Source organism: Ailuropoda melanoleuca, chromosome 7 (assembly GCF_002007445.2).
Source record: "Ailuropoda melanoleuca isolate Jingjing chromosome 7, ASM200744v2, whole genome shotgun sequence".
In the NCBI taxonomy this organism is placed as follows: domain Eukaryota; kingdom Metazoa; phylum Chordata; class Mammalia; order Carnivora; family Ursidae; genus Ailuropoda; species Ailuropoda melanoleuca.
In genome coordinates, this window is record NC_048224.1 from 113,162,031 (window position 1) to 113,178,388 (window position 16,358).

At 38.1% G+C, this 16,358-nt stretch overlaps 1 protein-coding gene across 22 annotated transcripts in view; it reads right to left on the reverse strand.

Annotated features, from left to right (window-relative positions):
* RBM26 (RNA binding motif protein 26) overlaps positions 1-15,249 on the reverse strand; it is an 87,251-nt gene extending 72,002 nt beyond the window's left edge. For all 22 annotated transcript variants that reach the window (XM_011225904.3, XM_011225903.3, XM_011225900.3 and 19 more), the window contains exon 1: positions 14,711-15,249. In XM_011225904.3, the coding sequence (XP_011224206.1) occupies positions 14,711-14,781 (71 nt within the window). In that variant the 5' untranslated portion in view covers positions 14,782-15,249. The remainder of the gene's footprint in view (positions 1-14,710) is intronic.
* Between the last annotated feature and the right edge of the window lie 1,109 nt (positions 15,250-16,358).

The following is a 16,358-nucleotide window of genomic DNA, read 5'->3' on the forward strand; positions in this document are numbered from 1 at the left end:
AAATTAGCAATATCTCATATAAACAACTTTACACCTCAAGAACTAGGAAAAGAATAAATTAAGCCCAAAGTTAGCAGAAAGAAGAAAATAATAATGATCAGAGTAGAAATACATGAAATAAAGACCAGATAAACATCAGAAAGCATTAACAAAACTAAGAGCTGGTTCTTTGAAAAGCTAAGTAAAACTGATAAACCTTTAGCTGACTAAGAGGAAAAGAAGTGAATGCTCAAAGATAAAATAAAATCAGGGGTGCCTGGGTGACGCAGTCGTTGGGCGTCTGCCTTCGGCTCAGGGCGTGATCCCAGTTTCTGGGATCGAGCCCCACATCAGGCTCCTCTGCTAGGAGCCTGCTTCTTCCTCTCCCACTCCCCCTGGCTGTCTCTCTCTGTCAAATAAATAAATAAAAATCTTAAAAAAAAATAGTAATAAAAAATAAAATAAAATAAAATCAGAAATGAAAAAGAAGGGCTCCTGGGTGGCTCCGTTGGTACAGGTTGTGATCCCAGAGTCCCTACTCTGTGGGGAGCCTGCTTCTCCCACTACCTTTGCCCCCCACCTACATCTCTCATGAATAAATAAAATTTAAAAAAAAGAAATGAAAAAGAAGGCATTACAATAGATATTACAGAAATATTTAAAATCTTAAGGTACTATGAATAATTATATGCCAACAAATTATATAAACTAGGTGAAATGTATAGATCTCTAGAAACACAAAGCCTACCAAGACTGATTCGGGAAGAAACAGAAAATCTGAACAAACAATAATTAGTAAAGAGACTGAATCAGTAATCAAAAACTCCCAACACAAGAAAATGCCAGGACTATACAGCTTCACTGGAGAAGTCTATGATGCATTTAAAGAATTCACCCCAATCAATCCTCCTCATACTCTTCCAAAATAACAAGGAGGGAACACTTCCTGACTCATTTTATGAGGCTAGCATTACCCTGACACCAAAACCAGATAAGAATACCACAAAAAAACTACAGACCAATATCCCTAACGCATACATATGCAAAAATTTCCAACAAAATATTAGCAAACCAAAGTAAGGAACACATTGAAGGGATTATACATCACTACAGACCAAATGGGATTTATCCCTGGGATGGAAGAATGGTTCAACATGTGCAAATCAACAAATGTAAGACACTACATCAATAAAATGAAAGATGAAAATCACACAATCTTCTCAACAGATGTAGAAAAAACATTTGACAATATACAACATCCCTTCATAATAAAAAACCTTAACTAAAGCGCCATACCTCAACACAATAAACACTATCATATAGGACAAACTCACAGCTCGCATAACACTCAATGGAGAAAAACTGAAAGCTTTTCTTCTAAGATCAAGAATAAGAGAATGATGCCCACTCTCACCTCTCCTATTCATTATAGAACTGGAAGTCCTTGCTAGAGCAATTAGGCTAGACAAATAATAAAAGGCATCCAAACTGGAAAGTAAAAAGTAAAACTATCACTATTTTCCAATGACATGATTTTACCTATTAAAAAAAACAAAACAAAACAAAAACCCAAAGACTCAACCAAAAAGCTTTTGGAACTAATCAACGATTTCAGTAAAGTTGCAGAATACAAAATTGACTTACAGAAGTCAGTTGCATTCCTTCATACTAATGATGAAACACTGAAAAATAAAGAAAACTATCCCTTTCACAATAGCACCAAAAATAATAAAATACCTAGGAATAAATTTAAGCAAGTGAAAGATCTATACAACAAAAACTACAAGATTGTGAAAGAAATCAAAGAAGCAAATGTAAAGACATCCCACGTTCATGGAGTAGAGCAATTAATATTGTGAAATTGTCCATCATTGCTCAAAGCAATCTAAAGATTCAGTGCAATCCTGATCAAAATTCCAATACTATTTTTCAGATAAACAGAACAAACAATTCTAAAATTTGTATGGAACCACAAAAGACCCTGAATAGTCAAAGCAATCTTATAAAAGAAGAACAAAGCTAGAGGCACCATACTCCCTGATTTCAAACTATTTTACAAAGTATAGTAATTAAAAGTGTGGTATTGGCATAAAAACACAGAGATCAATAAAACAGAACAGAGGCCAAAAATAAACCCATGCAAACATGGTCAATTAATTTATATCAAAGAGGTCAAGAATTTACAACAGGAAAGTAAAGTATATAGTCTCTTCAATAAATGTTGGGAAACTTGGAAAGTCCTATGCAAAAAAATAAAACTGGACCAAAATCTTACACCATATACAAAAACTAACTCAAAGACCTGAAACAAAGGTCTTAAAGAAAACTGGTGGTAAACTCCTTGACATAGCTATCGGCAATGAGTTTCTGAGGCTGACACAAAAAGCAAAAGCAATAAAAGCAAAAACAAGTGGGACTACAACAAACTAAAGGCTTCTGCAGAGCAACAAAACCATCAACAAAATGAAAGACAATCTGAAAAGGGAGATTTTTGTAAACCATAAGCTGGAAGGGGTTAATAACCAAAGGATATATAAGAACTCCATCAACTCATAAACAAACAAAATCAAACATTACAATTAAAAAATGAGAAGAATTAAATAGCCACTTCCCCAGAGGACATCAAAATGGTCAAGAGACACATGAAAAGATGCTAATGTCACGAATCATCAGGGAAATGCAAATCAAAACAACAAGGAAATACTGCCTCATACCTGTTAGAATAGTTACCATCAAGACAAGAAACAATAGATGCTGACGAGGATGTACTAAAAAGAGAACCCTTATACATTGTTGGTAGGAATAAAAAGTGGCCCAGACAATATTAAAAATAACATGGAGGTTCCTCAAAAAATTTTTGAAAGATCTATCATTCAGTCCAACAATTCCACTTCTGGGTATGTACCCAAAGGAAATGAAAACAAGATAGTGATCAGATATATGAATTTCCATCTCTATCACAGCATTATTCACAACAGCCAAGACCTGAAAACAACCCAAATACCCATCAACATATAAATGGATAAAAAAGATGTGGTCCATAAATATGATGGAATATTATTCAGCCACAATCATTCCTTCTGTGGAAAAAAAAAAAAAAAAGATGGACCTTCGGCACATTATGCCAAGATAAATCAGACAGAAAAGGATAAGTATTGTATGAATCACTTATATGTGAAACCTAAGAAAAGTTAAACCTGTGAAAAACAGTAAAATGGTGGCTACCAGGGATTGGGAGGGAGGGAGACAGGCGTGATGGTGTTTAAGGGTAAAACTTGCAATGAGTAGTAAATAGGCCATGGAGACCAAATTCACAGTATTATACACATGGACAATAATATTGTACTATAATATGTGATAAATATTACTACAACAATCATATTGATACATAAATGTATTAAAGTGATGCACTTTATACCTTAAACTTACACAATGTTACTCAGCAGATTTATTCAATTAAAAAAACTATTACAAAGAGCAACAAATGATCTGCTGAACAGCATATTTAAATGCTTGTATGTAGAATTTGTAATCATTCAAGTATTTTTCACTTTTGGTAACTTTTTAAGATTTGCATAAATCTTAAATTTGTAGAAATGCTTTTTCGTAACAACTTTTAAATTGCCAATAAGCAATGGAAAATTAATAATTGGAGAATGTGGGCATAGCAGCAGGGAGTGTCAGAACAGCAGGATACAGAAGTTATAAAGTCAAAAACAGGCCAGAATTTATACTGACATACTATCTCTCCTTCTGTCACTTTTTTTTTTAAATACAACTCACTCAAAGGACTAGCTTTTTTTTTTTTTTGTAAAGATTTTATTTTTATTTATTTGTTTGACAGAGATAGAGACAGCCAGCGAGAGAGACAGCACAAGCAGGGGGAGTGGGAGAGGAAGAAGCAGGCTCCCAGCGGAGGAGTCTGATGTGGGGCTTGATCCCAGATTGCAAGGATCACGCCCTGAGCTGAAGGCAGACCCTTAACGACTGAGCCACCCAGGTGCCCCTCTCCTTCTGTCACTTTTTAAATGGCTCTCTGAGACGAGAAAACAAGAGAAATTATTTGCTACAACGATATACATGAGTTTATCTGAACTACTGGATTTAAACAATCACTGTCAAAAGCACACCTAGGTGAGCTTTCAAACACACATCTTTTAATGTTAAAAAGGCCTCCAACAGCAGCATCAGGTGACATCTGGAAAATAATTCCCCTCTAATGAAAACTGGGAGGGGGTGAGGAGAGGAGGAAAAACAAAAAAGAGAAGGGAGGGAAGAGAAGGGAGGAAGATGGAAAGAGAATGAGGGAGGGAAAGGAACGAAAGAAGGAAAAGTTAGAGAAAAAGAAACTACATATGGTAAGATGTTCATTGCAGTTATTTATAAAGTAAAAAAAAAAAAAAAAACCTAGGAAACTAACCAAATCACAAGTAAAAATATGGTTAAGTAAATTGTGGTAGCGCTACTCAAAACTGGAATCAGCCACTTTGAAGGTATTAAGGCTACATATTAAAAGTGCTAGGGTAGGGGCGCCTGGGTGACACAGCGGTTAGGTGTCTGCCTTCAGCTCAGGGCGTGATCCCGGCGTTATGGGATCGAGCCCCGCATCAGGCTCTTCTGCTATGAGCCTGCTTCTTCCTCTCCCACTCCCCCTGCTTGTGTTCCCTCTCTCGCTGGCTGTCTCTATCTCTGTTAAATAAATAAATATAATCTTTAAAAAAAAAAAAAGTGCTAGGGTAAGAAGTGTGAAGAGGACTTTAACTTTTCATTTCAAAGCCTTCTGGCAAGTTTTCTTTCTTGTAACTATATGCAGGAATTTAACACTCTTAAGAAAATAAGCTAATTTTTTTTTCTAAAAAGTAATGCCCATGTCTTAAGTAAAGCACTATTAAAATGAATTATATAGTATATTCACTATGGAGCCATTGAGAAGAACAGGAAACTAAAGAATATACTCATATGGGAGGATATGCAGAGTGTCTGTTACCCATAATATCACTTACAGTAACATATGAACAACATGATCCTATGTTACAAAATTACAGTTGACCCTGGAACAATTCAAGGGTTAAGGGCACCAACCCCCACGCAGTCAAAAATCTGTGTGTAATTTCTGACTCGCCCAGATCTTAAGCTCTACTAGCCTACTGTGGACCAGAAACCTTACCAACAATATAAACAGTCAATTAATACACATTTTGTATGGTATATGTAATTATATACTGTATTTTTACAATAAAGAGAAAAGAAAATATTAAGAGTTATTAGGAAAATACATTCACAGTACTGTAAAACATTCATGTATAAGTGGATCCATGCAATTTAAACCAGTGTTATTCAAGGATCAACTGCATATACCTACATAAACATAATACATGTATGTTTATTTTTATAAATATACAATTATGTATTTACATATGGGGATCAAGAAGGGGCTAGAAAGACTCACTTTTGGGTTTTTTTTTTTTAAAGATTTTATTTATTTATTTATTTATTTATTTATTCGACAGAGATAGAGACAGCCAGCGAGAGAGGGAACACAAGCAGGGGGAGTGGGAGAGGAAGAAGCAGGCTCAATAGCGGAGGAGCCTGATGTGGGGCTCGATCCCATAACGCTGGGATCACGCCCTGAGCGGAAGGCAGATGCTTAACCCCTGTGCCACCCAGGCGCCCCTCGCTTTTGGTTTCTATTTCTATATTTTTTTAATTAAAACAAGTATGTATTATTTTCAATTAAAAGAAAAAATGTGTTAAATTAACTAGTCAGTACTAAAAAAAATGGCATGGGCATTATTATAACTATATAGCATGCGTTTGATAATGGAATACTACTCAGCAGTAAAAAGGAACAAACTACAGATATATGCAACAATATGGAAATGGATAAATCTCAAGAACATTTTGAGAAGTAAAAAGAAGTCCTGCTCAAAAGAGCACCTATTCCAAAATTCCATTTGTATGAAGTTCCTTAACAGGCAAAACTAATATACAGTGGGGAAAAAATCAGGGCAGTGCTTATTTCTATGGGTAACTGGTAGCATGGGAAAGGGAATGAGGAAACTTTCCAGAATGATGGTAATGTTCTTTATTTTGATAGGGAACTGAGTTACAAAGATGTACATCATTTGTCAAAACTCATCAAACAATACACTTTAAGATCTGTGGACACTATCGTATACATATAAATCCAACTTTTTTTTAAAACTGTAAATACTGAACTCTCATGATATGCATAAGTACTCTGAGGTAAGTTCACTAACATCTGCAATTTACTTTAAAATACATCAAAGAAGGATAGGGGCAAGCACACTAAAATATTAACAGCAGAATCAAAGTGATGGGTATATATGGGTGTGTCGTGCAAATATATACACTGTTGTACTTTTTGTCCAGTTCATCTATACAGATGGTTAAATTATGGCATATCCGTTACATTAAAATACTATGTAACTATAATAAAAAAGACAACACTTTTATGTATTATGTGGAATGACATCCAAGTATGATACCAATTATGTTAAAAGGAGAAAGAATACATAAACATATTCGCTTGTGTGCTGGTAAAATACCTCAGGAAGAATCACTAAGTAACAGATCTCAAATGAATTCCATTATTTCAAACACACACAATACTAAATACGACCCCAAGTTAAAAATAAACTTTCACCTGTTTGAGAAGTTACTATTTGTAGACTGAAAAGGATTTTTCCAAAGAAATGAGGTAGTGGGAGTAAGTAAGTAAGTTTGGTAGGAAGGGCTTATACCATCTACTCATTTCTCTCACTCTCTATTCTCTGGGACTTAGGAAGCAGAAGGAAGAAAAAAAATATTCCTAGAAGCTGTTTAGCTCAAGCTTGAATTAGTCATTCTTGATGTGTAGACACCAAACACTGGAATATCTTATTTTCTGTTTTGCTCATAATACTATCTCTGTCTTTTGATTGATATGCATATAAAATAATTTTATTTGAGAATTTTTGTAAGCCAAAGACAAGGATGTGCTAAAACATATAGAAAATGCTAAACCCATTTTAACTACTCAGCACTCAGATGAAAAAGCCAAGTAAGGTTGCAGCAGTGAAATGTGGTAATGAGAGTCAACTCAACAAAAGTTAAAGGGATGTAGAGGGTAATGAAAAATATTTAACCAGTAATCAATTATAGAAAAACTCTTCTACCAGCTGTAAAATTCATCAGACTAGAATTATCATATAGCATTCTTTTCTGGGCAGCTCCATGGAGTCCAGCAGCTTGCACATAACAGAATTCAAAAATACTTTGAGTAAATGTTATTAATATTTTTCAGTGTCCTTTCCCCCTAAAAAAAAAATTGCTTAAACTTTACATAATCTGAAGGCGCTATGAAGTAAAAATAAAGAGAAACAGACCCAGAGACTAGTAACTTTTCAAATTGCTCACGTATCTGCTGCTCTGAAATAAAATTCTCGTTTAAGTATGGTACATTTTATAGTTTACACTTCTTCTCTCTGCTTAGGTTATGGTTACACAAACTAGAAATTTCAACCAGTGTATTTAATATACCACACAGAAGACACTGTGCTGGGTGCTGTATACAACAGGAAGACAGTTAAATCTTATGATCTGGAGTCTACTTTCAAGGACCTGAGATTCTAATAGTGAAGCTAAAATAAATAAGAAATAATTACTAAACAAGTATGCAAGTGGTGAATGTCATAACTGATGCAAACTAGTGCTAGGAGGAAAAAGTCATGTCACTCCTTGCAGATGGATGGATCATAAATAATGTCTAGAAGAACTGGATTCAATCCTTGACCTTTGATTTCAATATATATAAAGGAAATGGAGAAAGGCAGTATATCATAACACAAAACAAAGCTCTGAAATCAAAATGTCTTGTTTTGAATCCTTTCTCCATTATTTATTAGCTATGACCCATATTAACCTGCCTAAGACTCCACTTCCTCATATTTAAAATTGAAATAACAGAATCTATATCACACTCAATGAATACATAATGATTAGCATATGATAAGCACTCAAAGAATCTTACCCTCTAAAAGTTGGAAAAAGGGTACAGTATAAACAATGTGATAAAGAAAAAAGTTCAGCTTTGCTGAAATTAAAACTCACCAAAAAATGGGAAGATAAAACTGGAAAGATAAGCAGATTATACATTTTGTTTTTTTTTTTTTAAAGATTTCATTTATTTATTCGACAGAGATAGAGACAGCCAGCCAGAGAGGGAACACAAGCAGGGGTAGTGGGAGAGGAAGAAGCAGGTTCATAGCAGAGGAGCCCGATGTGGGGGCTCGATCCCACAACGCCAGGATCACGCCCTGAGCCGAAGGCAGACGCTTAACCGCTGTGCCACCCAGGCGCCCCAAGATTACACATTTTGAAAACCAGGTCAAAATGTATACAATTTATTTAGCAGTGCTAAAAATTTCAGCAAATAAAAGAATATAAACAAGGCTGGGCATCCAGGATGGAACTAGAAGGGAGAAAAAACTGCAAAAATTTAGATATAAGGAGTGTGAGACCCCCTACTGAGCAATGTCATTAGTTAATAATTATATAAAAAAAAGAGATAGAACCCAATGAGTAACTGAAGGGGGAAAGAATGAAGGGAGGAAAAGCTAAAAAAATAAAATTTCAAGCTTGGAAAATTTGAGGAAATGAAATGGAAATTAGTAAATTCAGAGAACGTTTATTTTCAGAAATGTAGTGTGAAGTTCAGATGGGAGAACCCGGCAGATACACAGCTAGCAACTGGAATAAGAGCTTAAGGCTTTGAACAGAGGTTAAGTCGAAACATACATATGTGAAAAATAATGTAGAGACTAGAGGTTCTCTTGGAAAAGCTCTGAAATTCAATGCAAATTTATATATAGCACATGCAATATCCTAAGGAAGGAAGTCTTTAATCAAACTTTCAGACTCCAAAACACACACACACACAGTTTTTAAGAACCACTGGCACAGATTATAATGGAAACTATCCAGGGGGATGAATGTGAATGAGATGACAGGAGTAGAAACAGTTGAGGGAAAAAGGCATGGAAACATAACTTGAAAAAATATAATTAAAAGGCAAGAAAAAGAACTAAAAAAGACAGCTGATTTGAGAAGAAACAGAAGCAAAGTATTAGGGATTAAAGATATGAGAAGTTAAAAAAAAAGGCAGCATCAACATTGCTTAATGTTATATATATAGGCCAAAGAATATAAAATTTATATAAAATCTCTACATTTAATAAACTCATTGGTAACACTGAGGTAAGCAATTTTGTTTTTGTATAAGGAGGAAGAGACTATATGAGAAAGGATTAAGAACTAAATGGTTGGGGACAAAGGAGTGAAAAAGTAAAGACTGATTACTATTCCTAGATTTACCAGTGAAAGGAAAACCTAGCATGAAAGTGACTGGAAGAAAACTATGATTTTATTTTTTGTTTTGTTTTTGCTGCCACTATTGCTGAGTTTTTCTTCCTTAAGGACTAGGAAACTGACTTTCTATGCCAAAAGAAGTCTGTACAAAAAGAAAGATCAAAGGAGGGAAATAGAAACAAAGTTCAGCAGTGAAGAGATCACCTTTCAATTCTTCCTGTAAAACAGGAACAAAAAATAATTTTAATGTGGTGAGAAGGGCACAGTTAATCAGTGTGGGTGAGGGGAGAGAGACTACAAAAACTCCGAATAAGTTTCTTTCTTACACTGTAAAGCACTGATAACCATGACGCTTTAGAACTTTATTCCTTTATAACTGCAGCTGGTATTATGAAAATGTAATAGTAAAGAAGTGCATACAATAATAGGGTAGATCACACTATATTGTGTAGTAGTAAATTAAGAACATGGCTCTAGAGGCAAAAAAAAAAAAAAAAAAAAAAGCATGAGTTTAAATTACTCTGCAGTCACATGCTGTGGCTAGCTGTGTGACTCTGGATAAGTACCTTAACTTTGTGCTTCAGTGCCATCACTTGCAAAATGAAGTAACAATCCTTACCTCTCAGAACTTGGAAGTAATACAAAACTTTCAACAGTGCATACAAATGAGGGTGATAGTGGCAGCAGCAGTGATGATAATAGTTAACAGTAGCCAGTAATGTAACCTATTTATGTTTAATTAAGCAGTATTTAAGGAAGGAGGGTAGGGCCAGGCTCCTAAAAATGTGACCCAGGGGCCCCTGGGTGTCTCAGTCGGTGAAGCATGCAACTCCTGGTGGCTCAGGTCATGATCACAAGGTTGTGAGATGAGCCTGCAGGGCTCAAGCTCAGCAGCGAGTCTGCTTAAGATTCTTTCTCCCTCACCCTCTCCCTCTCCCCACCATGGCTCTCTCTTAAATTAATTAATTAATTAATTTAAAAATCTTTTAAAAAATTATGTCTCAATTCTTTCAACTACAGAAGGAAATAAGTGTAATTCCCCCTATTATACCATTAAGGAAAGGAGAGGTTCATTTGCCTAAATTACTCAGTTAAAAGTGGCAGAACTTTGATGTGAAGACCAGTTTATATGGCAACAAAACTTGGTTTCTTTCCACTACACATTACCTCCACAGCACTACATAGCAGCAGGAGCACAAAACTATGCATTCTGTACTTTACTACTAACCTCACAATTTTGGGCACATCACTAAGTCTATCTGCCTCTCCATTTTCTGAAAAATTAAGGTTTTCGAATTTGATTTGATTTTGAGGTTTCCCTCCAGCTACTGAAGTCCATGATTTTAAGTCACCACATTTAGTGATGTGCAACCTCATAAAAAGTTTCAAAATACAGAAAACCTTTTCTGTTTAGAAAACAAAAACAGGGGCGCCTGGGTGGCACAGCGGTTAAGCGTCTGCCTTCGGCTCAGGGTGTGATCCCGGTGTTATGGGATCGACCCACATCAGGCTCCTCCGCTGTGAGCCTGCTTCTTCCTCTCCCACTCCCCGTGCTTGTGTTCCCTCTCTCGCTGGCTGTCTCTATCTCTGTCGAATAAATAAATTCTTTAAAAAAAAAAAAACGGAAATTGAACATCACCACCAAAAAAAAAAAAAAAGCTTACATTTAAGAAATGAATGTTGAAGAAAAAGACCAACAACATTAGCAAAAAGAAATGAATGTTGAAGAAAAGACCAACAACTAATTTCATTTTATTATGGCAGTATGACTAAGCAAATGTTTGAGAGAACAAAATATCAATCTTAAGTATTTCAAGATGCCAATTTTAACACCTACATTTTCAATAATTTGAGGAAAAAAAACACAAAACTCAGAGCCCTGACACATACAGACCTTATAATCAAATAACAAGCAGATTTATCGACTTTTATTTCATGCCAAACACTGCAACCACGCTGGGTTTTTGTTTGTTTTCATGTCAATCTGAAAACTCTCATGCCCTAAAACCCTTCTCAGGCTTCCACTATCCTTCTATTATCATCCAAAATCCGTAACATGACTCAACAAAGTCTTGAATGATCCTGCTCCTCTCTCTGGAGCTATCCACTGCTATTCTTCCCTTCAGTTTTTTTTTCAATTTCTTTCATTTCCCCCAAGACACTTTTTTTTTTTCATTTTAGGGCTTTCATACAATCTGTTCTTCAAAACCTAGAATGCTTTCACAGCTCTCCCACCTTTTTGCCCTAGCAAACTGTTCCTCATCCTTTTAAGCTAAGATCAAATGTTAGACCAGCAAAAGCCTCTCCTGACCTTCCAAACATACATTTTGACAGCATTCTGGACTTCATAATACTCAAAGGTCTTATACTTACTTGTTCAACCTCTGTCTTCCCTACCAAATGGTAAGCAATATGAAGATAGTTATTTCAGCCTGTTTCCCAATATCCCCAATATCTAACACTACCATTCAGTACAGATTAAGTACTCAGTGTTTGCTGAATTAACATATTTAAAATGCAGGGGAAGTCCAAAACCATGAGATACTATACTAGCACAAGTAGCTAGAAAGTTCCATATGAGTTTTGAGTTACATCTTACCCTTGGTCCTTCAAATGTTTCTCCTTCAAATAGGTGCTATTTGGCAAATACACTTTCGAAGTAAAGCTAAAAATCCCTTTAGATAACAAACACATCTTAAAATTTCACAAAACGAAGGTTAGAAACCACAAGTCTTAAACAATTGGAAGCAGCTTTAAAAGTCATCAAGAACTCACCTGAAATGCAATGAAAGGGGTAGGAACTACAAGAAGGGCTCAATTTTACCACAGCAATGTACATTATGAAAGGACCAATCCCAATTCCTGCCACTGTCTAAGCTGTACCAGCGGCCTTACTTATCCTAACAGTAATGACTGCAGTGCTACAGTCATCTAAGTAGGCTATAAGATATCTGAAACACACTTCATTAAAACTGAATAAAAGTCACAAGCATACACACTACATAACTACAAATAAACTCCTTTTAGGTTATAGCATAACGTACAGAGATGTTAAATCACTACGTGTTTACCTGAAGCTAATGTAACATTGTGTGTCAAGTATAATTCAAAAAAATTTTTAAAAAAGGAATGCTATTTAAATTCAAAACTTTTTTATGTTTTCTGTTCACCTAATACTTGAGTGCTAATTACAAACCAGGCACTGTCCAAAGATTCTTAATACATATTCATTATTTCCCCATACAGATGAGGAAACGGGAGGCACTGAGTTAAGTAATTTACCCAATATTATACAGCTGGTAAGTGGCAGATGCAATATTCAAAGCCAGCCATTCAGACTCGAGTTCGTCCTCTAAACCACTGCAACCACCGCTGCATGCTCTCTCTTCATCCACTGAAACAAAGTTTCTATCTGGACCACCTCACTTCAATAAAACTATTTTGCTAAGGTCACCAATGACTTTTACCTTTCCAAACTTAAGGGCCACTTACCTGCCTCCACCTTTTCATCCACTCTGCAGCATCCCATCAAGCTGACAACTCTCCTCTCTTGCCATACATTTGTTTCGTTAGTAACATAAATCTCAGTCTTCTGCTTCAGACCTGGGCCCTCCTTTCTTCCCTATCAACACATTCTTACCAGGAAATCTTCCACAATTCCACAGTTTCAAATACTCTCTGAATGACTCTAACTTTCTCTATTCCTGCCCAAGTTCTAGACTCAACCCAACCACCTCTTAAATATCTAACTTGGATGTGTAACAAACACCAATTACCTTTCCTCCTCCCCTCAACCTGTTCTCTCCGAGTCTTCTCTATCATCACCCATCCAGCTGTTTGGGCTACCTTCTTAGTCATTATCCTTGATTTCCCTTTCCCCCATCTCCCACATCCAATCCATCAGCAAGTTCTATCAGATCTACTTACAAAACATATTTCATTCTGTCTCCACTATCACTCTAATATAAACGACCTACATTCCTGCCTACAATGCCCTTCAGAATAGTCTACTTTCATTCTTGCCCCCTTAATTTCCACTAAGCGAGTGGAGTTAAAACAAAATCAAATCAGTCCCTGCCTGCTTTAAATTATCCAAGGTCTCACTGTATTTTAAATAAAATCCTAGCTCTTGTCCATGGCCTCAAAGAACCGAAATAATGCGGCCCCCTCCTACTTCTCTAGCCTCATGTTATTCCATTCTCTCCCCCATCACAACGTTCCTTGTAGCCACAGTTGCCTTCCTTCTCTTCCTGGAACACACTGTGATCATATCTGCTACAGGGCCTTTGCACTTGCTGTTCCTTCTGCAAGGAACAGTCTTTCTACAGACTTTGACACAGATGGTTCCTTCTCCTCCTCAAGTGTTGCTCAAATGCTACCTCCTGTGAGAGGCCTTCTGATCAGTCTTTTATATGACTCTCTATTTTACAACCGCCACTGCTATTTTATTCCTATTTTATTTCTTTTATACTCATTTATTACTGTCTTTTCAACTTTGGAATTTAAAAGCTCTATCACCAAAGCCTCCCACAATACACAGCAGGCACTTAATAAAATTACTAAATGAGTGAATTTCCCTATTTCATTTTGTTTATTGTAAATCAACTAATTTTGATAAAGCACCTGGCCCAAGATATATTTTGCATGTATTAAAAGATAAATCCTTAAAACACTCTTTTTCTAATCTAAAACATTCCAGTACTCTGAACCCCCCGCCCCCCAGAGTCCATCTACAGCATCCCACTTAAAACTGCCAAATATCCCATATGGATAAGTAACATTTTCTTCCTTCTCTCCAAACTAACAAACGTGTAAGTGGGGAAAAGAGAATCTTACTGGACACCTTAGCACCTGTTACATCTTCAATCAGTTAAGAGAGGTGCGGGTGAGCCAGATAGCACATGGGAAACGTGGCCTTTCTTTCGGGGACTGTATTTAGGTAAAACGTGAGTGGCTTACATGAGAACTGCCCTAATGCCTAATAAGGGCCATTCACTTTAAAGAAACCAGTTAAAACAGTCTGTGGGAAAGAGGTTATGCTCGGGTTCACTAAAAGAAAAGAAACCGATTTGGTGGCCCTCATCAAATGTGTCTGTAGGTTGGAGTCGGTCTACATATAACGGGGAAACAAGAGGAGATATCAGTTCAAGGACCACCTCAGCGGTAAGATAAAGGTCAGCTCAGGCTCTCTGGGGTATCCTGAACCTGGAAGCCAGGGTGGAAAAGGAGAAAACACAAAACCCTGGGATCTCTGTTCACCGCTTCGGCCTCCATCACAGGCACTTCGGGAAACTGCACAGATCTCTGGGTCCGCCTATCTCCCACTTCCATATCTGCAAGGAGATAGCCCCCGGATACTCACATGGGCTCGAGAGTCTTGCTGAGCCAGGACTTGAGTGCCTCGAAGTTTTCAATGATCATTTTAGAAACCATCCACAGCGGCCCCGAGGCCCGTCACACTCCTCCGCCCGCCCAGGTCGCGGCCGCTACAGCCGCTGCTGCCCCCGCCCCCTCCTCCGCGCGCCGCCCGCGTGGGCCGCGGTGGGAGGCGCTGGTGGCAGGTTCCCGCGAGCCCCGATCGGCGAACAGCTCTGCGGGTACCGTCGCAGGCCGCGAATCCACGGGGTGCCAGAAGCTCCCCGTCCCCGGACCCCGGCTGAGGCAGCAACGGTTTGCCCGGGCCCTCCCCCTTCCCTCCACCCGAGCAAATCTTCTTGGACCGGGAGTGCGACACGCGCTTAGATCCGAGCTTTCACTCAGCCTCGGGATCAGGTGGAGTTGGCAACGCAGAAGAGGCAGAAGTGAAGAAAACGAAGACGAAGGGCAGCTCAATGGAAACGATTCGGGGGGTCTCCCCGGCTCCTAGCACCCCCAAGAAGATGGCTGCCGATAAATATCGCGAGAATTGATGAAGTCTCGCGTTGACTCCCGGAGCCTGCTGGGAAGAGACGTAAGATCGGCGGAGAGCGCGCCGGTTGAGTGCGGCGCTCGATTCTTTGCTTCTTTGCGTGGTTTGCGGCCTTGGTGCTTTTTTACTCCTTGGCCCGCGTACGGAATAAAGATTTTCTTTTTTACAAGAAGGGAAAGGCCGCTGACTCCAGAAACAGTGGGAGTCCCACTTCATCCTATGTAATAGACGGCTGTGGCGCATCAGCTGGAACGAACCTCCGGACTGGAGCGCTCCTTGAGAGCGTCTACGCGTTGTGCGAGGACGCACGGCGGCCAGTGGGTTCCAGGTGTGCTGTACTGCCTCCTCCGTTTATCTCAGTGTCCTGCAATACCATGTTGTGTGCGCTGTGGTGTGGACAAGGTTGGGAAGCACAGGCTGGTGTAATCGAACCCTTTGAGACTTCCAGAGGATTAGTGTCTTGTCCATAATTACTCGACTTGATTGCAGAGAGGTTATGATCTAGGGATGCCCCAAAAGAAAGGTGAGATAACCTTGACGGTTCTGAAATAGTTTCCAACCATCTGAAACTTCGGACGTTTCCCCACCTAAAGATAAGAATATTGTGTTTTGGGGGGCGCCTGGGTGGCACAGCGGTTAAGCGTCTGCCTTCGGCTCAGGGCGTGATCCCGGCGTTATGGGATCGCCCCACATCAGGCTCCTCCGCTATGAGCCTGCTTCTTCTCTCCCACTCCCCCTGCTTGTGTTCCCTCTCTCGCTGGCTGTCTCTATCTCTGTCAAATAAATAAATAAATAAATAAAATCTTTAAAAAAAAAAAAAAGTGTGTTTTTAATTTTCTTCATATAGAGCCGATTCAGCCAGAGATAGGAAATTAGTATCAAAAGAGAGAGCCTTCATATCAGTGTCCTAAATAAATTAACTTCCCTTCTGGGGAAGTTTGAATCATGCTTGTGTTCTTTTATTTGCTATTATTTACTATGGTTAAGGTGCTAGGTGGGATTTTCCAAAAGGTCTAGTGCCTGTAAACTATAATGAAATGAAAATAATTAGCAATATAAAGACACTTAGAGTAAGTAGACCAATAAAAAGCTCTTGTGGCAG